The sequence below is a fragment of the Plectropomus leopardus genome, chromosome 4 (assembly GCF_026936395.1).
Source record: "Plectropomus leopardus strain MGB_pleo_1.0 chromosome 4, ASM2693639v1, whole genome shotgun sequence".
NCBI lineage: Eukaryota > Metazoa > Chordata > Actinopteri > Perciformes > Serranidae > Plectropomus > Plectropomus leopardus.
In genome coordinates, this window is record NC_142179.1 from 12,816,113 (window position 1) to 12,839,869 (window position 23,757).

The following is a 23,757-nucleotide window of genomic DNA, read 5'->3' on the forward strand; positions in this document are numbered from 1 at the left end:
GTCATGACAGGTATGTGAACCAGCTCTATATCCTGGTCAACTGTTTCCTCAGACCTCTGAGGATGGCTGCCAGCTCCAAGAAACCCCCCATCAGCCATGACGATGTCAGCAGTATCTTCCTCAACAGGTGTGTACATGTTGCGCCTTTAACTATAAACTGTATAAAATAATGAATATTTGATTAACATGGTGCATTTACAGCTATTGTTAACTGTGATAATGCCAATGCTAATTTTTACTAGCTAAAACCAGGCTTAAAACCATTGCAATAAAACATACTTAACAAAAAAACTAAACATCTGACTCCTTAGAGGGACTTTTTAAGGTGACCAAAATGTTTCAGGTAGCTTTCATGAGCTGAAAACACACTGAAATAGCAACAGCTACGGCTATACCTATACTCTGTGAATCTGGGGTCATAGTAACACTACCTAAGCAATCTTGTTGACGTGGTAACAACTTGTCAACAGACAGCACCCACCTGCCAGTCAAAGCAACCACACCCTAAATTATGGATAACTTTAAGCCTCAATGACGTTTAAATTGGACAGTTATATTGAAAATAACCCCCTGTTACAGAGGCCAATTATCTATAGAGACAAAAACTGCTTTTTGTTTCAGGCTGTAAACATGTTTATTAATGGTGTAAATGTGGGCATCTTAACAAGGGTTTCCCCTTGAAAGTCGGAGACTTGAACTATCAGTCGCGGGCCCTAACTTGATTGAGATTGCTATATTTCGAGCAGTTGGGTTTTTTTTCTGTGCAGTATTCTTCTGAGGATGTTTTGGTCTTTAGATTTTGCTGCAGAGTGAGTGCCCAGAGAGAGACTGCACCGTAAGGTGAAGAAGTGGTGAATTTACTGCTCATAGTGAATGACAGTTAAGGTTAATGGGATACAGTCAGTGTTGTTAGCTTTGATGTGAATGCCTCTGTCACACTGAATATCCTGTGGAACCTCATTCAAACTTTAAAACTTTGTATGGAAAACAAAACGAATCATCAAATATTCATTCTGAACTGAAAGTCCTAATATTAACATGCTGCAGGGATGCTTCTATGGGGATTCACTTGCTCGAGGAGTCAGTCTCAAATGGCCATTCAATGAACTTGGCACTTCTGTGTTGGCTTAATTTTTCAGCTCCAGAGGTTGCTGCTTGTTTTTATCTGAATCAGTGAAGTGTTAGTCACGCTGGAGGCACAAACAGTGACAGATACTGAAGATTTAAAAAACAAACAAACAATAAAATCATTTCGTTATTTTGTTTTTTCACACTCTTCCTTCAGTGAGACCATCATGTTCTTGCATGAGATTTTCCATCAAGGCTTGAAGGCGAGGATAGCCAACTGGCCAACTCTGGTGCTGGGTAAGCTGTTACTCACACAACACACAAATACACACTGTGTGCAGCCACTCGGGGACATCAAAGTCAGGTTTTCAGTGGTCCTGTTTGTCTCATTCAAACGTCAGTCTTGACGTCTACTGGCTTTCACACACACACACACACACACACACACACACACACACACGCACACACGCACACACGCACACACATGCTCATTTCCCTATCTCAGTCAGCAACGAGCACACTCATTGTCTTGACAGACAATGACCACCCAGACCAGAAGGCATCCCACAAATTCAGCTCCCAAAACAGAAGCCCCCTCGACAGATAAGCATCACCTAGGAGACAGACTGCTGAAAGACACGGCAGCAAATTTCTTGTGACAAATACAAAAAGAAAAGGGTCGACTGATTAAACAACCTTATCTGACGCTCTGCTTCAGGCTGACACTGAATATAGATTTTTGATCAACAATGCGTTGTAGATCATATATATTTCTACAGTTCTTTCAGGAAAGATTGGTTCCTTTTGTAAGTTTACTGTACAAAAAGCTAAAAAAAAATGTATTCAAAAGGAGATGCATTTCTATTGTTGGGGTAAAATTGTGTAACAATGTCATATACATTTTTTTTAAATGGTCATTAATTTCTAGTTTTCAAAAGAATGGTTTACAACACATTTTTTTACACATCTGAATGATTTCTTTATTTCTTTTTTTTCTTTTTTTCTTGGAGATGAGCTTCGATTGTTAAGAATGTAGGACAGGCATAGGCTATATAAGCTCTTGCTTCTGCCCGAGCCTTTCCAGTCACTACTTAGTATGTAGATTGTTGATTTTGTTCTTACTTGTTGGATTGTTCATGCTTATTGTAATATGGGATGACCAAATAAAATAGTAAAACCACTACTACTTCTTCTTTTTCTTCTTAATCCCACTAGTGGAACTAAAAAAATGTTGTATAAATATCAGTACTATATACAGTGTGTGTGTGTGTGTTTCTGTGTGTTCTAGCTGACCTATTTGACATCCTGCTGCCCATGCTGAACATCTATCAGGAGTTTGTGCGTAACCATCAGTACAGCCTGCAGGTTTTAGCCAACTGTAAGCAGAACAGAGATTTTGACAAGCTGCTGAAACAATACGAGTCTAACGCTGCCTGTGAGGGAAGGATGCTCGAGACTTTCCTCACATACCCTATGTTCCAGGTAGATCATCAGCTCACACACTTTTTTACAAAAATACAAATGCCTATGTTTTGGGGGTTTTTTCCAAATCCTTTTTATATTTTAATATCTTTGTTTAACATTGCATTTTTCTCCCATAAGATTCCTCGCTACATCATCACCTTACATGAGTTATTGGCCCACACGCCTCATGAGCATGTGGAACGCAAGAGTCTTGAATTCGCCAAGTCCAAATTAGAGGAATTGTCCAGGTACGTGCCTTGTTGTCAGAGCTTTTCCTGGCACATTTCGATATTTAACGCTGAACTAACTGGTATGTTTGTGTGTTGCCAGGGTAATGCATGACGAGGTGAGCGACACGGAGAACATCCGGAAGAACCTTGCCATAGAGAGGATGATAGTGGAGGGCTGTGACATCCTGCTGGACACCAGCCAGACCTTCGTCAGGCAGGGTGAGTCTTTATCAGGTCACAGTACTGCTTACCAGACAGCAAAGCTCTGGAGGTTTTTCTGACAGTAAAAACCTTCTGCCTGTCAGCCTGCGAGCTGAAAGCAACAGTACCTTGGTGATGCTCAGTCACTGAATCATGACATTGGCTTCTGTAATTATTTCTACTGGGGGAGATTTGTCTCTCTGTCAGTTTTCCCAATGAAAACACGATTCTACAAATTGGCTTTGGTTCTCCAAGCTAACTTCTCAATTATTATTATTATTAGTAATTATTTACATTTTTATTTTCAACACACATAACTTAAAATAACAATATCTTCTAAATTAATTATTCCCAAGCATTTCAAAATAGAATTTACTCACATTTCAAGTACAATGTTGCAGTTTCTTTCATGAAACTGTCAGATTAAACCAATTCTCCTTTTTTAAATGAAAAACCTTTAAACGCTTGTACTGGCTTCACTTTCAGTGCAATTATTGTAGCTTGTTTTTGTCAAAAAGGCATGCCACATTAATATACTGTAATACTGTAATGCAAAATTATAGCTATAAAGACACTTCTAGTTCTCATTGTCTTACTGTGAAGATACATGTCTGTGATCACAAAGTCATTTTGATCACCTTAATCTCAAAATCCCCAAATTGTACTGTAGTTATCTGCAATTGCTCAGAGCAACAAGTAGTTGGAGAAACAGTGCTATAAAGGCACTGGTCCAAGACCTGCAAAATCTGTGCTCTTAAGAAAGGCACTGAAGCACAGTTTGCGCTAGCAGTCGTTATTAGAAGTTGATAATTGCTACATTAAATGGGAAATAGCATTTTTTTACCTAACTGGACATAGTATTTTACAATATGCCTCTGATCTACCCATTCACACACACACACACATATTTATACACCAATGATGGTGGAGCTGCCGTGAAAGACGCTGGTCTGCCTGAGCAGATAGAAGAAGCTGGGACCTTGTGATTGAATAACAACCAGTGCTGCCCACTGAGCTACAGCAGCCCCGAGTGTGCAACACTGAAGAGCCATCTCATCTGGTTTGTTTGGGTCACTTACGAATATAGTGCCAATACCAGTTTTGACAGTGCACATCTTTTCTTGATCTGAGAAACAGTTTATTCCCCTGAATCAATCCATTTTAATGATGTCCTCCTTCATAGTTTCTCCTCATATTACAGGTGCACTTACAACATACACATGTATGCAGAAATAAATACTTCAGAAATTTTGCTTTTTACACACATTTGTTTTTGCCAATGCAGATGCTTAGCCAGTGCAGCCCTCCAAGCTTAATGTCAGCTTAATGAAATGCAATAATCCTGTGCCCCTGCTGCTCATCAGGCTCTCTGATCCAGCTGCCGTCGGTGGAGCGAGGGAAGCTAAGCAAGGTCCGTCTGGGCTCCCTCTCTCTAAAAAAGGAGGGGGAGCGACATTGCTTCCTCTTCACCAAACACTTTCTCATCTGCACACGCAGCTCCGGAGGAAAACTGCACCTTCTCAAGGTGAGAACACCTTGACCTCAGTAGTTTAAGTAGATGTCAGAATGGAAATTAATTATTTAATTGAAGGTAACTTTTAACCAATTCTCCAATAGACCTTTCTTAATATTTGCTGTCAAACTCTTGCAGCAAGGTGGAGTTTTGTCACTGATTGACTGCACTCTCATAGAGGAGCCAGATGCCAGTGATGATGAGTGTAAGTTCACCACATCTATGAAGCTGTGTGTCTTTGTTGGGAGACACACAGGCAGTTCTTATTGGTTCATTTAGGCCCTTCACCACTCATGGAGGTTAATTAGGTGTCAGACGATAAGTGTCCAGAAATTACTTCCATTTAAATATCAGATGCTCACCCCTTTAAATGTCAGGTTTTGATCTTTTGACACTGATGATCTTTGTCAATTTTTTTTTTCTTCCTGAGGATCCATTTTACAAATACAGGAGACTGATGAAACACCAAAACACACAAACACACACAAACACGCACACACACACACACACACACACACACACACACAAATGCGTGCACATACACACACTCAGTGCTGAGACATCACATGTATGTGCACTTTAACAGACACCTTTACACTTAAGCTGCAGGGGTGCGTAGAATGGAGATAGCAGGTCTGCTTAATTAACCCTGTGTGTGTGTGTGTGTGTGTGTGTGTGTGTGTGTGTGTGTGAGAGAGAGAGAGAGAGAGAGAGCTCAAGCATTTATTTTTTACTACCATTGTAATTAAGAAGACCATAAAAAGCCATTTGTTTTCTTTTATCACACAGCTAAAGCTGGCGGTCAAGTATTTGGTCAGCTGGACTTTAAGCTGGTAGTAGAGCCATCAGACACACCCTCATTCACTGTGGTGTTACTGGCACCATCGCGACAGGAGAAGGCGGCATGGACCAGTGATATTAGCCAGGTAATGCACAAACACTCACCCAGACAAACACAGAATAACAAGACCCTCCAAATAGCAAGAGCATGTCTCCACTGGGCATTGAGGCGGCTTAGTAATAAGTAAACACAGACATGGGTGCAGCTCCCCAGGGGCGAGTTCAGCTCACTGCCTCAGTACTTCACAGACAGAGTAACACCGTACAAGCATGTCAAAGTGGATTAATTCTTATCAGACAAAAATTAATTGACAGCTTTAAATGTTTTCTTTTTTTCCATCAATCCCTTGTCAAATCATACTTCTGAATTATTTTCACAACCATTTTCAGGATTTATGATACATAAATGAGCACTTTAGGTAAAGTGAATCTAGATTACTTTTCTGCTTTAGAGATCTAGTGTGAAGGATTTAGGGGGATATATTGACAGAAAAAGAATACAGTGTAATAAGTACATCCTGGGTGGAGCAGCTTCTTGTTCAAAACAAGAAAAGAGCTTTAAAGAATTTTTTGAGGCTGTCATTCTACCATTGAAAGATGGCTTTATACTGTCCCTATCTGGTGGCAAATGCTTCTTCAAGAATAATGTAATTTAATGTAAGTGCACCATTATTCATGAAATATTTTAAAGATTAAACAATTTTTAAAGCAAATGTTTGGTGTAGTTTCCTTAAGCTCCACTGTGTAGGATTTAGTGGGACATTTTGGCAGAAATGCAATATAATATAATAAATATATTTTCTTTAGTGTATAATCACCTGAAAATAAAAAAAAAACATTTTGTTTTCATGACCTCGGAATGAGCCGTTTATATCTACATAGGGAGCAGGACATCATCCACGGACTCCACATGTAGAATCGCCATGTTTCTGCAGAATGGACAAACCAAACACTGGCTCTAGATAGGTCCAGTCATGATTTTGTGTCTGCCCTCATAGTTGGCGGGCCCTCTGCAACAATGCAAAACTATTACATTTTAGCGCAAAAATACTTCATTCAGTTTAAATCACTGGGTCAGTTTGTTTTGGGGAGGAAGAGACCTCTGCAGATAATTCAGCTGGTAAAAATATGCCTTGTAAGCACCTTGATCATCAGTCATCAGACAATAGAGATGAGAATTTATTAGCAGGTTCTGGGTTTGAGGCATGTCTGTGACAGGATGAATAGCATCGGGAAAAAACACTGATTTGTTAAGTGAAACTGCTAAATTCAGTGTTTTTTTTACTGACTTAAATCACCTCGTCTGTTTGTTTTGGAGAGGAAGACACCTCTGTGAATAATTCGGCTCCTGATAAAAACCTCCAGAACAATGACCACTGAAGGAATCCTAACCAGGAGAAGTTTCAGCTGGTTGCAATTTGCAAGCCTCACGATCAGATGCCAATAAATTCCCCTAAATCTTACAAAATGAGCCTTAAATGGAGCGTGCAGATAAACAAATAAGCACTGGAAAGATTATTTCAAAGTAAATATTTTTGGTGTTCTAAGTTCTGTTTGTTAAACAAACATGAAAAAAATGTAAATATTGTCACTTTTTCGTTCTCATACTGTCATTCTCTCACTTCATCTTTCTGTTTTTAGTGTATAGATAATATCCGCTGTAATGGCTTGATGACCAGTGTATTTGAGGAGAACTCTAAAGTCACTGTGCCTCATATGATCAAGTAAGTATGTTTGTGTTTGTGAAGAGGAACACCCATCTCTTCATGCCATTGGTGCAAAACATGTGGTGTAACCACTTGGGTGAAAATGTTACAGTCTTGTTGATGTACAGTAAATTGTTAGGCTTTATGTTATGTTTAAGCTTTTCTTTATTAAATATTTATTCCTGCTCAGAATTATTCTTTGGTATCCACTCTTATTTTTAGCTTCCTTCTTTGTAATACATTGATTTTCTTTATTCATTTATCGATTTTGTACTTGGCTGTTTTTGCTCGGCTATTTTCATAACCTTTTCCTTGCTAAGCAGCCCAGCAGTCACCCATGCTCAGTTGTGTGTGTATATGTACGTACGTGTGTATCCATCAGATCCGATGTGCGTCTCCATAAAGATGATGTTGACATTTGCTTCAGCAAGACGCTCAACTCCTGCAAGGTCCCCCAGATCCGCTACGCCAGCGTGGAGCGGCTGCTGGAGAGGCTGACCGACCTGCGCTTCCTCTCCATAGACTTCCTCAACACCTTCCTGCACACGTACAGGATTTTCACCACGGCAACTGTGGTCATGGACAAACTGGCCGACATCTACAAGAAGCCCTTCTCCTCCATACCTATTAGGTCATACAATGCACACACACAAATATACATTCACAAACAGAGAAAAAGTGTCGACTCAGATAACTCTTGTTGGTTTTATGTGTCCATATGAGTGAGTGAAATGTGATGAGTGTTGTGAAAGTGTTTTATGAGCTTTCCACTTTTCCCTCTTTTTTCTTCCCATCATCCACCAGATATTTATCTATATTCCAGTTCTTAAAAATTAAGATATAGACTGGGATATAGACTGCTATATCCCAACTATGATTGGTTAATTAACCCTAAAATATTATACAGGCATTCATGGTCCCCAGAGGATGAATTCTAATGACTTTTGTGGTCCTTTCACTTTTCGTCTCGTCTCGTACAGGTCAAAATTTTTGATTTACCCAAGACTTTGGCTTTGACCTCATACCTGCAACACTAATGAAATTCCCATCAGCCTCAGCTGTACTTTGTGTTTAGTGCTAACTAGTTATCCTATTACAATACTGGGATTTCTAGCTTTGATACAATACCATAATGATATCGATATTCAATACCATTTTCAGTACTACAGGAAAAAAAAGACAATTGAGGGCGTAAAATTTTAAATTTAACATGGCCATCTATGTCAGAGAGAAGCCAGAAAGTAGTGATCAACAGTATCAATACTGTGGAAAATTTGTATTAAGCATTTCAAATATTCAGAAACGGTTGTTTTAACCATGTCTATTTCATGGGTCTTTTTTGAATATTATATATTTAATATTCAATCTTGCAGTTATTATTTTTTCATGTCTTTTAAAGAGCATTTCTTTACAAAGTTTGGAGCGCTGCAGTTTCCCTTCTTTTACAAATAAATAGCTTGAACCTCTGAGGGGCATTTCAGTTTTTGGATCCAGAGAACTAAATTGCCCCCTAAAGTCCACCTGTGGTTGAGTTTATTTTCTCGATTGAAGAGGATTCCCCCATTTCATTCTTGTCCCTTAAGCCTGTCTCACAGCAATCAAATACTGACGCTTGGGAAGTGAACCTCAACTCAGGTACTGACACACTGAAGTACCTTAACAGCGCCTTTCTACCAGATATGTTGACAGAGGACATCTCAAAGCTTTCTCTTTGTTTTCAATGGAAAGCAGGAGAAACCGTCGTGCAGTGAATGGTTGGAATGTGCAGCTTGTTTGCCGGTCTGTATTTGCATAAAGTAAAATAGATTCAACTTTATGTAAATGAGTCGATCTGGCGCAATGTGGTGGATCCAAGAAACTTGGATCAAGTTATTAAATAAGGTGATGTAGTTTTAAAATGAAACAAGATTCAGCAGGATCTGGTGAAAATGTAGCATTATTTTGACTTGTAGGGCCAGAGTTGGGAGTGAAAATGTGTTGGACTCTGCATGGCACTATTATGTTATATAAATACATAAACACAGACTTTAATGCAGCTTTCTGCGTCCATTTTGCACTGTTTTTTTCTCCCATTCAGTCATGTGTTATTATCTGGGAGATGGAAAATGTGCTGCTATTCTCTCACTCACACACTAACCCCCTCCCCTTCTTAAACACACCTTTCCTTTTCCAAGAGATTCATCTATCATCTCTCCATCATCTTCCCTCAAGCCAAATATTCCATATTCAGTCTCTTCTCCTACTTTTCATGTCTCAATTCAACCATCACTCTCATCCATTTTATCATTTTTCTGTGTCATCCACCCCCCTGTCTCTTCATGTCCCCTCTAACTACAGGGCGCGGTACCACTCATTTGATCGTCTGTCCATCTCATCCATCTGTCCAGACTACAGTCTGAAGATCAAGAAGATTGCCATGGATCAGTCCAAGTAACGTCTATCTCTGTCCTCCTTCTTACTCTCTCTTTACAACTTCTCCTGCCTGTTCTTCTTCTCTGGTCTTGGTCTGATATGTTACTGATGCATGACTTTCCCTTTTTGATCTGCATATCTCTTTATATGAATGAAAGAACTCATTCTAGTTGTAGTTTTACCAGTTTGAAACACTTTAGGTTGATGATACGTAGACAGCATTAAGAGAAGGGAAATATATTCCTCAATCTGCAGCCGGTCTGTAGCACATTCTCTCCCTGGAACATCACTTCCTCAAGGCTGTTTTATTTTTCTGTTTTCATATCGATCCCTTTATGCCATTGCTTTTCTGTCTGCTTTGTGTCCTTTTCCCAAGCATCTTCCGCTGCTTGCTTCAAAGTTCTTCAGCATTCCTCCTCTCTGCTTTTCATGTATCTTTCCTTCCTCTCTCCGTCTTTTATTTCCTCCCCTCCTCTTTCAATCTGGGATGCAATTTGTTCCTCTATTTCCTGCTGAATAAGTGGCTTGTGTGAATAAATGATGGATGTGTTTATCTATGCATGATTACTTCTCCCTTGATGTAGCTCTGTACACATGACTCTCTGAGCGGTGTTAATGTCATCACGAAGTGCTTGCTGATTAAAGCTTTTGCACTTTCATTGCCTGGTAAATAAGGCGTTTAAATATTGCAAACGCAGTTTTTGATAAAAGACTAAAGACTTAAGATATATATATATATATATATATATATATATATATATATATATATATATATATATATATATATATTTATTTATTTATTTTATTTTTTTTTACTCTAATCTATGAAGTGGATACTTTTTTGTTGACTATGATGATCCCACTTTAGGCAAATATGCCGGTACTAAAATCATAGAAACTTTCCGCTTGAAGGATTTTTGAGGGGGCTTATAAACACATTTGATGAACAGTTTTTGAATATGTTGATGTTGAGTTTTGCTTTCACACGGGACACAAACAGCAGTCTCTAGAGTGAAAGTCCTGTATTTGACCTATCCATCCATCCTGACCTCTTTCCTACGCTGCCTTTGTTGCTTTTTATGCTACATCACCAGACTCCCTTCTTTGCTTCTCTCATATTTACTACTTTTACTCATAATAAGCTACCTGCACAAGAACCCGTACACCCTTTGAAATGATAAAAATTGTAATTAGAACAACTATACATTTATCTTTACTTGTCCTGCTACTGTTCATTAAAACTAAGAAACAGTGCATACAAAGGTTTAAAAGTCCTACACTGTTCATCTGATGTGGATGCAAACACTCCAACATTAAAGCTGAAAGTCAGGACAGTAACATCAAAGACATTGTTTTATTTACAACCCAGTCTGCTCGAGTGCAGACACAACACTATAAAAATTATGTCTTTGTTCTAAAATTTTGACTGCGCTGTATGTGCCCACTCATTATCAGTCACTTTGGCTAACTACATCAGCTAAATGCCCATATGTGACACTAAATGCCTGTGGGTCCTCAGTGTGCTGTGATTAATTAGATTTTTTTTCTTTTTTTCTGGGACACTCTTTATACTTCTTTATAAATTCAAACTCTGTTTTTCCTACTAACCAGGTGTATGTTTCTAAGACAAAACTTCTTTGCTATTAAAACTTTTACTCTTTAAGGCACATGGAAAAACAAGCTCTTATTTTCAGCTGTCACATTTACACATTTTCTTTTCATCCCTTTACGATATCTTCTTATTTTGCTAACAAATTACTTTTTCTTCTCCTTCCAGGTCCTTGGAGCTTTTCTTTGCCACCAACCAGAACAACAGAAGTGGCGAGCACATAAACGACAAATCTCCTCGTCTTTGTCGCAAGTTCTCCTCTCCGCCTCCTCTGTCCATGCCATCCCGCACCTCCTCCCCTGTTCAAACACGAAAGCTATCCCTCCACTCCCCCATCACTGCCAGGGTTGGAGGCCTCGACCTGACCAGTCCTCTGTCAAACCCCAGTGTCAACCATAACACTTCCCAGTCTGCTGCCAGTAGCCCCACATCTGCCCACACCCCCCAAACCCCGACGCCTCAGACCCCGACTCCAACCACTTCCTCTCCTCCTCCTCCTCCTTCTTCCACCTCTCCCCCACCCAACAACTCAAAGTTACCTCAGGACCAGGTTCCTCCCATCCCCTCGTCCCCGGATCAGAGTCCCTGCTCGACTGCAGAGGGGGAGGAGGTGCCCAAGTTCGACCCCTTCTGTGGCAAACTGAGACGGAGCATTCGCAGAGGTACGTTACAGTTTCCACACAGATACAGTGCAAAAATATTGATACTGTACAAGCATTAGGGCTGGAATTGTTGAAAATGCCATAAAATGATTAAATGAAATGATGAGAGACAAACAGAGAGAGTATGTCTGTTGGTGTAGAGAGCTGGGTGAGAAAAATGCATTCAATTGTGTATTTGTGCGAACAACTGCCAATAAAGCAGCAACTGAATCCTGATTTTTGACATTTACACCCTTCTGAATATCACTTTTAATTGTCACTTTAACTTATTGTCCCTGTGGAGATCTTCCCCTGACCGTTTTATCTCATCTCAATACCTCTTTCATGTTGCTGATTATGTGGCTTTTAACACTGCGGTTCATAACCTGCCTCTTCTGCTCATAGCTTGAAACCACAATTTTAACAGACAGGTGATAACCAACCTCTTGATATCCAGGATCACCAATGTTGGTTTTAATGAGGAAGTTATCCAAAGAAAGACAGAAACCTCAGGACGACATTAGTGACACGGAGGTTGGCTGGTGGCCAAGTTCTACAAACCTTTTTTCTCGGGCTGTAACCAACTCAGAATAATGTCAGTCACATCAGATCTGGAAGTTCAATAATAATTTTGACTATTCATTTATCTTAAATTTAATTATAATTCATTTTAAAGTATGAGCAAGTGTGACAGCAGCATACAGGTGATATAGAAAAAAAGCTAACAGCGCTTACTGCGAATGGGATACGTGCAAGAACATTTTTTGTCGACACTAGATATCAGACAAAAGCCAGAGACTGTATTGTATTAGGTTGCTGTGAGCCTTAATTACCACAACTAAGAAGAAGAGAGAAGACATTACCTCAGGGTGCAGAGTCACTTCCTCATATGTGCCGCTGCAGAATGCACGCAGCTGCTTGAATCAGCAAGTGTAAATTCACAGCGCTCACTCCACAGCAAAAATACAGGGACCAAATCATCCCCACCCCCAACAAAAGGAACGACTGCTTGACTTGAAGCAATCTCAGCTGACTGAGCGGACTCCGACTGATATTTGAATTTCCACCTGTCAGGAAGCAATCCTGCTTTTTTTTCTGACAAACTCTGAAGCAATGTATTACAATACTACATATGACATACTGTCTATAATACTGTTCACATTTTTTTATTACTATAATGTCTTGATGCCCACCTTAAACCAGCATCTTGTCAGTCCACTTTCAGTCTGCCTCTTTTGTCTCTGCTCCATTGTCTCTTTTTTGTCTTATACACACACAAACAGGCGTGTGCAGAGTTTTGTTTCTTTTGTGGTACCCCACTACGCTTAGCACAGTGAATGCTGCCTTCATTTGTCTGAGTATAATTAAACACAGAAAAGTATGACCTTTAACCTGTACCCATTAATGACAATTGTTTGGGGATCAAATTTCCCTCTTTTTTGCATTGTGGGGGGCATGGCCATGTAACATGGATATTACCACTCTCACTAAATAGCACATATGCATGTAGACATTTGGTCAAAGGATGATCTTCTTTTTAATCATACTGTAATTATGGAAGCAACAGGGATAAAAACGTAATTATACATTTTGTGGGTATGTCAGTAAGGTTAACAATACAATAATGTAATGATTGTAATTACTTTTTAGGGAACAGCAGAACTGTGAAGCATCTGCAGATTTTTTAAATTCTTATTCTGTGCCTCTACACCATGGTTAGCTCATTAAGATATTCTCTGTGACTGAACATTGACATTGTGGAGCTTTACTGGCGAACTGAAATGCTCATGAAGAGCTTGAGGTCACTCCTCAAATGGCAAGTGTTCCCTTTTAGAGGAAAACAGGCGCCTGGTGGGACATCATTATATGCTTACATTTGTGTGCTTGAGTCTTCCCATCACAAATGCTCAGATCCTCTAATAGTGGTGTTAAACAGCCTTCTCAGGCTGAAGAGAGAGTGTCAGGGCATCTGAAGCAGCACAGCAAGGACAAGCTGCAGTAAGACCCTCATTAGCATGTGTGCGTGCGTGTGTGCGTGTGTGTATGTGGCAGCTGCTTACTGCTCACTAGGAGACAAGAGCCATTAGCACTTGTACCATGAAGCCACTCTCACCTCCTTTGCATACTGTCTCGCAGTTTCTTTATCTCTTAATTGGACATTTATGTGTTTATATGTATCTATGAACATGCAGTCATTTGCATATCTTCCTATCTGCTTGTTCATCGTGCCCTCTCTCTTGGCCTTTTTCCGTCACTGACAAACTGGTGTGATATTCTGAGCATATGTTGAGGAGTCATCAGATGAAATAGGCAATCTCTGTCTATCAAATTACATCAAAATGAAATTGGTTGTAATGATACAACACATGCATTTCTAAGGCGAAACAACATGATGCATAAGTAGCAACTGAGCATCTACAGTGCAGAGCTTCCAGTAATCAGGTACTGTAATGTTTACTGTGCTTAAACATTACAAAATGTCCCTTTGAATAGTGAAACCCATGGATGCATAATAGGGAAATCAGATCAGTTTCACTAGTATCACTATTTCCCTTACCTGTCTGATCTCGCGCGCGAAAAATATCGCGAGACTAGGGCGACCAATCAGAGCCGCTGCAGGGCTGGCGCTGAGGGTAGACCGGATAGCAGTGAGAGCACAGTGCTACTGCTATTGGTAAATACTAGAGGGTTTACTAACATTATTCACATCCAGTGCTTTCAAACATGCACTGCATAGGTTGTCTGATGTTACCGATCTATGGATGTGTCCCTGGACGTGGTGCCATTGCGCAGAGAGAGCGGGAGAAACCGGAATATTTGAATCGGTGAGTTGCGATAGTGCTATTGTTGTTAGCACGCTGCTATTGTTTAGCCTTGGCGGTGCTCTGAGTAAAGGTTGCCCATGTTGTTATTGAATTGCTGTTGTGAGCCACACATTGCAAAGAGGGTGCTTTTTAGTTAAAGACTGTGTTAGCGGCTACCGCTAGCTTCTTTAGCCTAGCGGCTAACGCTATCATGTTAATCGTGTTCTGTCACGAAACTGTTCTGTCACAGTGCGATATTTTGATAGTAGATTCATAATTTGGCAGTTGATTATTGCTGTATTTGGAAGTAGCACAGCTGTGACAACAAACCAAATCCTTTGTTAGTTGCTACCATCTGTCAGATCAGGTCAAGCCTCTCGATGATCCTCTTGAGGTTGAAGGTGCAGGCGGGCAGTCTGTCCCATACTGGCATGAAAGTAGTTGTTCTTGTAGCCCAGTTTAAAGACATGGCCATACTTTTCATATTTTGAGCTCATTTGCTTTTGTTTTATGTTTTTGTTTTTTCTGTTGTTGTCAGTAATACCTGGTACCTTTTCATCACACTTTCTGTGTACCGGGTTTTCATTTCATTCTGCCCATCAGTATACAAGTTCCTCCTGTTTAGTCCCTACAGTCTCCTGAGTTATTCTTCTCTACTAGTCCTGTACCTGTTAGAGCGAAGACCCCGCTACAATAGCAATTACTCCCCATGTTAAATTGAATTTGTGAAGAAAATTTTGTTTTCCATATGCCTCCAATGAACAAACAATCCAAAAAAGTGAACACTTTTTGATGAACTGAAGTAAATGGGGACTATGTTTAACAACGACAAAAAATATTTTAAAACATCCGTTCACAAACTCTCACACAAGTCTTGCAGTAGGGTCCAAGTCTTACATTTTTACGTTCATGTGTTTGGGAAGCACTAAGCACACAACTGGATAAATGAGACTTAGATTGTACTGTGCAAGTTCAATTCAGCAAGAATGTTCGCCTTTTTTTGATTCTCTGTTCACTGTGGAGGCATGCAAGAACAATTTCCTCACAAATTAAGTGTAACACATGTTGAGTGACTGATATAGTAATGGTCATTTTGCAGGGAAAGTATTCCTTTAAGGTCAAATACAGATTGGTAGCAAATTAAAGGAAAACCCTGAAAAAATGACTGCAGAAACTGAACCGATGAACAAAAGAAGAAACTCAAGCAAGTCCAGTTGCCCAGGATTTAGCAATTAGGACTTCAGAAACATAATACATGTTACAGATGCTGCCATACAGTAAACAAGCCATCACTGAGTGGTTTGAAAAGTGAGTTTGAAAATTATATAAATTATATATGCCATGGCTTTCACAATCCCCAGCTTTCAACCCAATAGTACACCCATGGTACACGTAAATGCAAATTATGTAAATTACTTTGACGCATACTCACACATTAACAAAATGTGCAGGGAACAATATAAATGTCCTGGTGTTATAGAAATGGTCATACTGAGTAATCTCTGCATGGCTGTGAACTTCAGTGTAATAAAGTTCTCCTCTCCAGTAGAGCAAAATGGCCAACACTATGACCATAACATCATCACTATCATCATAACCATCATCGTTATTCTCGTCCCTCTCTTCATGTCTAGCCGTGCTGGAGTCAGTGTCACTGGAGAAAATCATTCCAGAGTCTCCTCAGAGCAGTGAAGCAGGAGACATGTCTCCAAGTCGGTCCCCTTCCACACCTCGACACCTCCGCTACAGACAGCCGGGAGGTAACACTGTGTGTGTCTGTGTGCTTGTGTGGTTTTATGAGTCATTACTGGACCACAGTACCATAACTAGAGGCCCTCGCAGTGGGCAGTACTGTGCCCACTGACAGGCCACTCTGCAGAGCCAGGCAAACATCCCTGACCCTGGAGGCAGACATCTTTAGTGCAGCATAATATGAAGCTCAGATAGAGCCAGACCACGGCATAAACGGTCCTGTGCGGCTAAGTGAGAATGACTGGTGTCTCAGGATTATTTTCCCTGATATTACCACAGTGGGGGTTTCTGTATTGCTATTGGAAATGCAACCCGGCAGAATAAATGTTGCGTTGCACATTTTTGCAAACCACCGGTATGAAATATTTATAGGTTATAATGTAATGGATTAGTTGAAACTTACCGTTTCTTAACGCTGCAACAATGCTTAGCTTAATGTGTGGTTATGTTTAGGCACAAAAACCTCTTGGTTAAGGTTAAGAATAGTTGAAATTGACTTTAAATACCTGGTGTTGGTGCACAATCACAACTGGAAATTCCATTGATGTCTCACTAAAAAAAGTCACCTGGTTCTGGGGGTGCCCAGTGGCTCACCTGGTAGAGCTGGCACCGCATGTGTAAAAGCTATGTCCTTGCAGAATCAGTCACAGGTTCGATTCCAACACATGGCCCTTTGTTTCATGTCATCCCCCCTTTCTCCCTTTTCACGCTGAAGCTATCTTATCCAATAAAGGCAAAAGCTAAAAAATAAAAACACCTGTTTTGGAGGCACAATCACAACTGGAAATTACACCAAGGTCTTGTTAGAAACAACTGTTTTTATTGCTTATTAGTCTCAGACAGCAGTCTGCGCTGCCCTCAGCTTGGCAGCCATCTCACATAGGTGACACACCATGAGCAATCCTCTCCGCCTCCTGATGACCCCCTCACAGCTCAAATTCATGTAAACAAATCTATATCACGTTTGAAACATTGATGTGTTTTTATTTATGAAATGAACAAATGAATCCTTTCCATGGCTTGCAGAAATGTGCAATGGCAAAATTTTCCTCTGACGACTGTGCTGGGAATGTTGCTAACATGCAGAAGTATATTTATGGTCTGTGATGTGCATGTACTGTATCAAGAATGACAATGTTGATGAGTTTTGTGAGTAAATGATGAATAGGTGAATTTTCAGATTTGTATTTTTTATCTATAGATTCTAGTATTTATCAAACACGCTGCACTGGCCCAAATATATGTTTGTCTTTTTTACATGTTTGTGCTTGATGTAATAAGTACAGGAGCCAAATAAACGTGGCCAGTGTCTACAAACATTATCTTCACACATTATTAGTTTGAAAATTTGGTTACAGTCATAGTGCTCATTAACACATAACCTGTAATGTGCAGAGAATGTGGTCTTTATTAGATTTCATAGGTCATTTACATGAATATTAAGGCAAACTTCGAACTGTTTGCCACGTACATACTTATGTGAATATTTCAGCACAAGGTTTCCAAGCAACTACCAACTATTTGGTTACTATTTTGGTTGTTATTATTAATTAGATTGACACAGGAAAATTGGTTGCTGTGAAAAATTAATCAATTATTCAATCTTCAATTATTATAATATGCGCTTTGACATTTAGGTTAAACAGGTCATCAGGAGTTATTTTAATTTGTGACCGATCATGTTTCATTAAAAAAAAAATTTAAATTTAAAATTTAAATTTAAAAAAATTATAACAGTAATGTTGCTGTTGATGATAATTATGTGTTTGTGTGTCTGCAGTCCAGTCAGGGGAGAACTCGCGCTGCTCCGTCTCTCCTGCCTCAGCCTTTGCTATCGCCACAGCAGCAGCAGGACATGGTTCACCACCAGGTACACACACACACACACACACACACACACACACACACACACACACACACACACACACACACACACACACACAATGATGAAACATGATGTGAAAAAGTTTCAAAACTACTAAAGATGAGAGTTTTTATTTCTTGTTTCAGTTTGCAGTAGTTATTATTTTCTCTGATACTAAATTAGTAATATTTATAGCCTACAAGTCTCACAAAAGTGTGGAACTATTAAAAGGAAACAGTTTTTTGTTGTTGTTGTTTTTTACTTTGTTGCTTCATCTGTTAGCAGGAGCTATTAGATACTGTAAATATTAGGATTCAGTTATTAATACACATTGTGTTATTTTTGCCTACAGTGCATTAGGAAGTTAACTAATAGGAATAGCAATGCGTTGAAACTGTGAAAATGTTAAGTTGCTGATTTACCCAAATTACTATTTTCCACTATTTCTCCTGCCACCCTGGTTCTATAGCAATAAATTGTATTTGTGGTGGTCTAAGTACTGAAAAAATGCTAATTAAAAAATTCAACAGTATGATAATTTTTTACAAATGGTGCCGCGCTGACACTGAATAATCCAAACATCAAACTGTGAACAGTTTATATTGAAATTACTTTGGTCCATCTGAAAATGGTTAACAATGAGGTCTGTGGGGATTTTCTGGACTTTAATGTTATTGAAATTACCCTGTAAAAAACTGATTACAAGATCCCTTCACACAGAAAAACACAAAAATATTTAAAACGCGTACTTTTACATTCAGTGGTAAAGCAGCCTAAATTTTGCTGCAAATATTTTTTTTTTACATCCATAAATGTTTTAAATACATAGTACATTTTTTGATTGCAATAGTTTTAACCACTAACAGATTTTGCTTTTGTTGGTTAATACCATAGACTGTATATGAAGATGGACGACACATCTCCACTTTCTCCCACTGAACAGTAACAAAGCCAGAATATCTCGGATACAGCGCTGCTGTCTTGTGCTGATGTCATCATTTAGCCAGTGTCTGAGAGTTCTCCGCACATCGATTGACATGCACAGCTCTCTTTTTCTAGCATCAAACAACTGATTAAAACCAAACTGATCAGAAGAATGAAAACTTGAGCATAAATCAGCGTGATAGGAGCTATCTTAAAATGACAGAAACCATCTTTGGGGAAAATTATTTGACTTTGATATTTTGGTTTGTCTTATGTCCCGTCCCTTAACATGGAAAAGGGGGGATTTTTAACCTGTACTGCAGCCCACCACAAGGGGGCAAACGTTGTCTTAACTGTCATTTGTCCATCTTTATTATACAGTCTCTGGCAAATACTGTTAAGCTTATCACTGAAAGTTTTATTTTATCACATAAAATACTATTTTTCTCATTCGCTTTTTCCTTTTTGGTTTTTAATTTTTTCCTCAGTGTTTACAAACAATGAAAGAACTTGTGATAAAGAGTTCATCATCCGCCGAGCTGCAACTAACAGAGTCCTCAACGTGCTGCGGCACTGGGTTTCCAAACACTCACAGGTCTGTCTGCACCCACCGCTGTCTCTCTCTCCCTCTCTCTCTGTGTAGGTGTGTCTGGGGTCCCCTGTTTTTGCGGGGGTGATCACATCTGTGGTCTCATTAAAGCAGGTGTCTGATGCGTTCTCTCTCTGCTCCGCCGCTCTCACTTGAGCATGTAAACAGCCACATGCACACAAACACATACTGAATATTGTTGCCGTGTTAACCGGACGACGAGCTCAACTCGCCTCAGTCCACCTACTCCTCTGCTAAACAGCCAGTGTTGCCTCTAATGAAGTGAATATCACAGTAATTGTCTGACTCCCCGCTTCGAGGTCTAACTGCATCGATCTGTTTTATGTATTTTTCTTCAATAACACAAAACGCTGTGATGACAGGCCAGCTTTAGTAGGCTTATTAACGCCGAGGCAAAGCGCAAACACACACATATGAACACCCACTCACATTTTTCTTTGGAAGGCCAAAGAACAAAGAGCTTGTTAAAACTGACCTTTGAACAAGAGTTGAATTGCAATGGAAGTGAAAGGAAAGAAGAGGAGGGAAAGGAGGTGCAGAGGCTGTTAGATTAAGGCAGCTCAGGAGGAGGGATGGACCGTCGGAAGACATGAAGGATTATGTAACAGTGATTGATGATAGATCACAGTATGTGGGGTCTGGAGAAAGCCACCCGATACATACAATGACACCAGACCTATTTACATTTGTCATTCTTTAGAGATTGTTTATACTGTTGTGGTTGCTGCCTCCTTTAATATCTCTGAGTGTATCAGGATCATGTCGCAAATCAAAGACGAGGACACATTTACTGTAGTATTTGTTCCCTTTCTATGAGTTTCGCATCAGTGTGATACCTTAACCCTTTGAAACCTGGATCAGCATCACTTCTCTTGTGCTAGGTTCAGAGGCATTTTCACAAGTATTTAAACTTTTGAACACTGAGCAAATTGGTTTGATTTCTTTCAAAAACATGAGGAAAAGGCAATGAGCAACTTGACAAGCATTGTGTCACAAATTGCATGAAATCAGTCGATTTAGATAATCACTTTTTTAAAAAGCTAGGGGAAAATATCCACATTTCTAATCATCATACTTATATGTAGTTATTTTACAGAATTGATATAATTTTAAGCCCTTTTTTCAGGTAATTTCTATGTTTTTGTTTAGTTTCGTTTAGCTTTATTTTGGTAATTTTCTTGTACTTTATTTGTGAGGAAATTTTCCTGTACTTATTTCTTGCTAATTTGGGGTTTTATTTCTTCATTGCTTTCTTCCCATGCTTTTGGAAGAAATTAAACCCATTTCCCCAGGTTTCAAAGGGTTAAATAATCATGTATTTAGTTAAGCTCAAAGCAAACATTTTCATCTGATTATTTTATCTACAATCACATTCTTGTTACATTTTTTGTTGATGTTACTTTCAGGTAATATTCGGTTAACTTTTTTTTTTTACATTTTCCTTTTTTGTGATTTTTGGGGCATGTCTCATTAAGTTGCTGGTTGCCTTGGTGCTATGTTTTTGAAAGAAATTAACACAATTTGCTCAGATATCAAAAGGTTAAACGGAACAATGTCTGCATTGCCTTCTTAGACTTATTATTTTAAGAAAGCAATGCAGTTTTGATGTAAGCAAAAACATCTTGAGGATGGTTTATATCAGTCTAGAGGAAAGTGTAATTCCCTACAACATCACATGCTGGTACAGAAATTCGGGGGCCGAGAGCAAAAGTAAGATCACAAAAAATAAACACTGCCAGCAAGAAACCCCAGAGACAGCTGAGGGAGCTGTGCAGCACACAAACCAGGAGGAAAACTACATTAATAGTTCAGGACCCTTCACATCCTCTGTTTAATGAATTTGAAAAACTCCCTTCAGGAAGACGATAGAGCGTACCCATAGCAACGAGAAACATATTTAAGAAATCCTTCCTTCCCTCCTCTGTCATCTTACTTAACAAATGACTTTATTAGATCCTAGTGACTGCTAGAGTTTATTTTGATGTCTATATGCATTATTAGTACTTTCATCCCAACTGTTTGGCCCACTTATTTATTACTTATTGTTTTTATCTCATGCGTTCTAACCGGTGGCAGAGGCAGTTGTTTTAAGTGTATATAAAGCCAGAAACAGATTTGCATGTGAGCTGACAATAAAAGTGTTGTTTAGTCTGTCTCTTAGAGGAAATATCATCACATCTGTCTAAAAAGATGATGCATCATAGAGGATTTTGTTTTCCTGACTTCTATTTTTGTGAAGACCAATTACAGTTTTGGAGATAAGTGAGAAAAAATATGTTTTCATCAGCCTTAGCTTCTGGTTTAAACGTTTCTGTTAGAATTAGGTTTGGGTTAATGTCGGGGTAATGTTAGGCGTGTGGTGGGTTCTGGAGAGCCCATTACATTTGTTTATAAGGGTCTTTTCTTGTTCAGAAGTTAATTTGTGTTTGTGTTTAGGACTTTGAGATGAACGGGGAGCTGAAGATGTCGGTGATTTGTCTCCTGGAGGAGGTGCTCAGAGATCCAGACCTCCTTCCTCAGGAGAGAAAAGCCACTGCCAACATATTAAGGTACTGCATGTGCAAAAATACACACGAAAACATGCAGCATGTGTATGAATCATTCAAATATAACACCTAAAAGTTTATTTTTTTCTGCCATCATATAATAGTTGTATAATCGCAATATTACACTCGAGGGTCGAGCTCAAATGACGTTTTAGTACACCCTAGACTGTAATATTGCTTAAATAAATTATCATGAAAGCTTCTGTTATTCTATTCTTTTGTATTCTATTTTATTTTCTATTCCATTTTATTTTGTTTTTATCTTTTTTATTTGATTCCATTTTATTATATTCTGTTTCATTCTGTTTTGGTCAATTCTATTAAATTCTGCACTGTTGTATTCTGTTGTATTTTGCTCTAGTTTACTTGATTCTGCTCTAATCTGTCTTATTGTGGTCTGTTCTGTTTAATTGTCTTCTGTTTACTTCTGTTCTGTTCGTTTGTGTCCTGTTGTCTTATTTTTTGTGTTATTCTGTTTTAGTCTGTTCTATTCCACTCTGTCTCCTAGTGCCCTTTCTCAAGAGGAGCAGGATGATGCCCAGCTGAGGATCGAGGACATTTTACAGATGGTGAGAAAACAGCAGCGGGACATTGACTCATTGCAAACATGTTGTTGTGATTTTATGAAAAACATTTTGTTATTGTGTTGAATCAATGAAGCAGCAAAAAACTGTAGAGAAGAGAAATCCTACCTCTTGATGCATAATGTAAACCTCTAGTTATTGCAGAAGTGTATGCAACTTTTAATTTGAATTTGGATATGAATGTAGTTCTCTATGGGATGACCAGGTTCTATGAAGCTCCGCTAAAGTACTTACACATTAATACGCACCTCCCCCAAATATGTTTCCAGTTCCCATAGATGAAAACAAGTAGGATACATGAGTTAATTGGCTAAATGGCTGGGAGTCACAAACATACATACATCACCTTTGTAAGATGTGAGAAGCCTCAGTCAGTACATGCTGTCCTCTCCTCCAGGCAGGAGGGTTAAATACACCGTCTCCTGACTGACGGTCTCCAGGGAACTGTCAGCTGTCATAAAATATACTCATCATAGCCAGCTTTCTTTATTAGATATTTATATCTCCTTGTTATCTGTGTTATGGTGTGATTATTTGTTTGTTTCTGACTCTGTCTCTCCATGTGTGTGTCCATGTGTGCATGTTCAGGCGGACTGTCCGAAAGCGGAGTGTTTCGAGTCTCTCTCAGCGATGGAGCTGGCCGAGCAGATCACTCTGCTGGATCACATCGTCTTCAGGAGCATTCCTTATGAGTCAGTCCTCTCGTAACTCTCTCACACTGTGATCTGCGTCAGGCCAAGCAAACTAAATCACCTTTAGGGATACTGCTTATTATGACACCAGTTAGCTTACTAACTATAAAAGACAATAGCAAGAAAACTGAGGGCATTGAATTTTAACTTTGGTTTTACTTAATATTGTATTTACATTGACCCACATTGCATCTCCATCTAATTAATATTTACTGTGTTGCCCTCTCTCAGAAATAGGTGACTAATGAGATTATCAAACTCTTTGCTTTGTGACATTAAAAAACCAACTGGAACAAT

At 39.2% G+C, this 23,757-nt stretch overlaps 1 protein-coding gene across 4 annotated transcripts in view; it reads left to right on the forward strand.

The window, feature by feature from the left end:
- The window catches only part of rasgrf2b (Ras protein-specific guanine nucleotide-releasing factor 2b), a 55,988-nt gene that overhangs the window by 26,549 nt on the left and 5,682 nt on the right, over window positions 1-23,757 (forward strand). The window contains exons 6-23 of one of the 4 annotated variants that reach the window (XM_042488161.2): window positions 11-127; window positions 1,286-1,365; window positions 2,357-2,550; window positions 2,671-2,780; window positions 2,863-2,981; window positions 4,328-4,488; window positions 4,615-4,681; window positions 5,266-5,402; window positions 6,958-7,040; window positions 7,405-7,653; window positions 9,360-9,452; window positions 11,212-11,705; window positions 16,123-16,248; window positions 18,021-18,110; window positions 19,517-19,623; window positions 22,075-22,187; window positions 22,666-22,753; window positions 23,357-23,460. In XM_042488161.2, the coding sequence (XP_042344095.1) occupies window positions 11-127; window positions 1,286-1,365; window positions 2,357-2,550; window positions 2,671-2,780; window positions 2,863-2,981; window positions 4,328-4,488; window positions 4,615-4,681; window positions 5,266-5,402; window positions 6,958-7,040; window positions 7,405-7,653; window positions 9,360-9,452; window positions 11,212-11,705; window positions 16,123-16,248; window positions 18,021-18,110; window positions 19,517-19,623; window positions 22,075-22,187; window positions 22,666-22,753; window positions 23,357-23,460 (2,532 nt within the window). The remainder of the gene's footprint in view (window positions 1-10; window positions 128-1,285; window positions 1,366-2,356; window positions 2,551-2,670; window positions 2,781-2,862; window positions 2,982-4,327; window positions 4,489-4,614; window positions 4,682-5,265; window positions 5,403-6,957; window positions 7,041-7,404; window positions 7,654-9,359; window positions 9,453-11,211; window positions 11,706-16,122; window positions 16,249-18,020; window positions 18,111-19,516; window positions 19,624-22,074; window positions 22,188-22,665; window positions 22,754-23,356; window positions 23,461-23,757) is intronic. The other 3 variants (XM_042488162.2, XM_042488165.2, XM_042488163.2) reach the window with 3 other exon arrangements.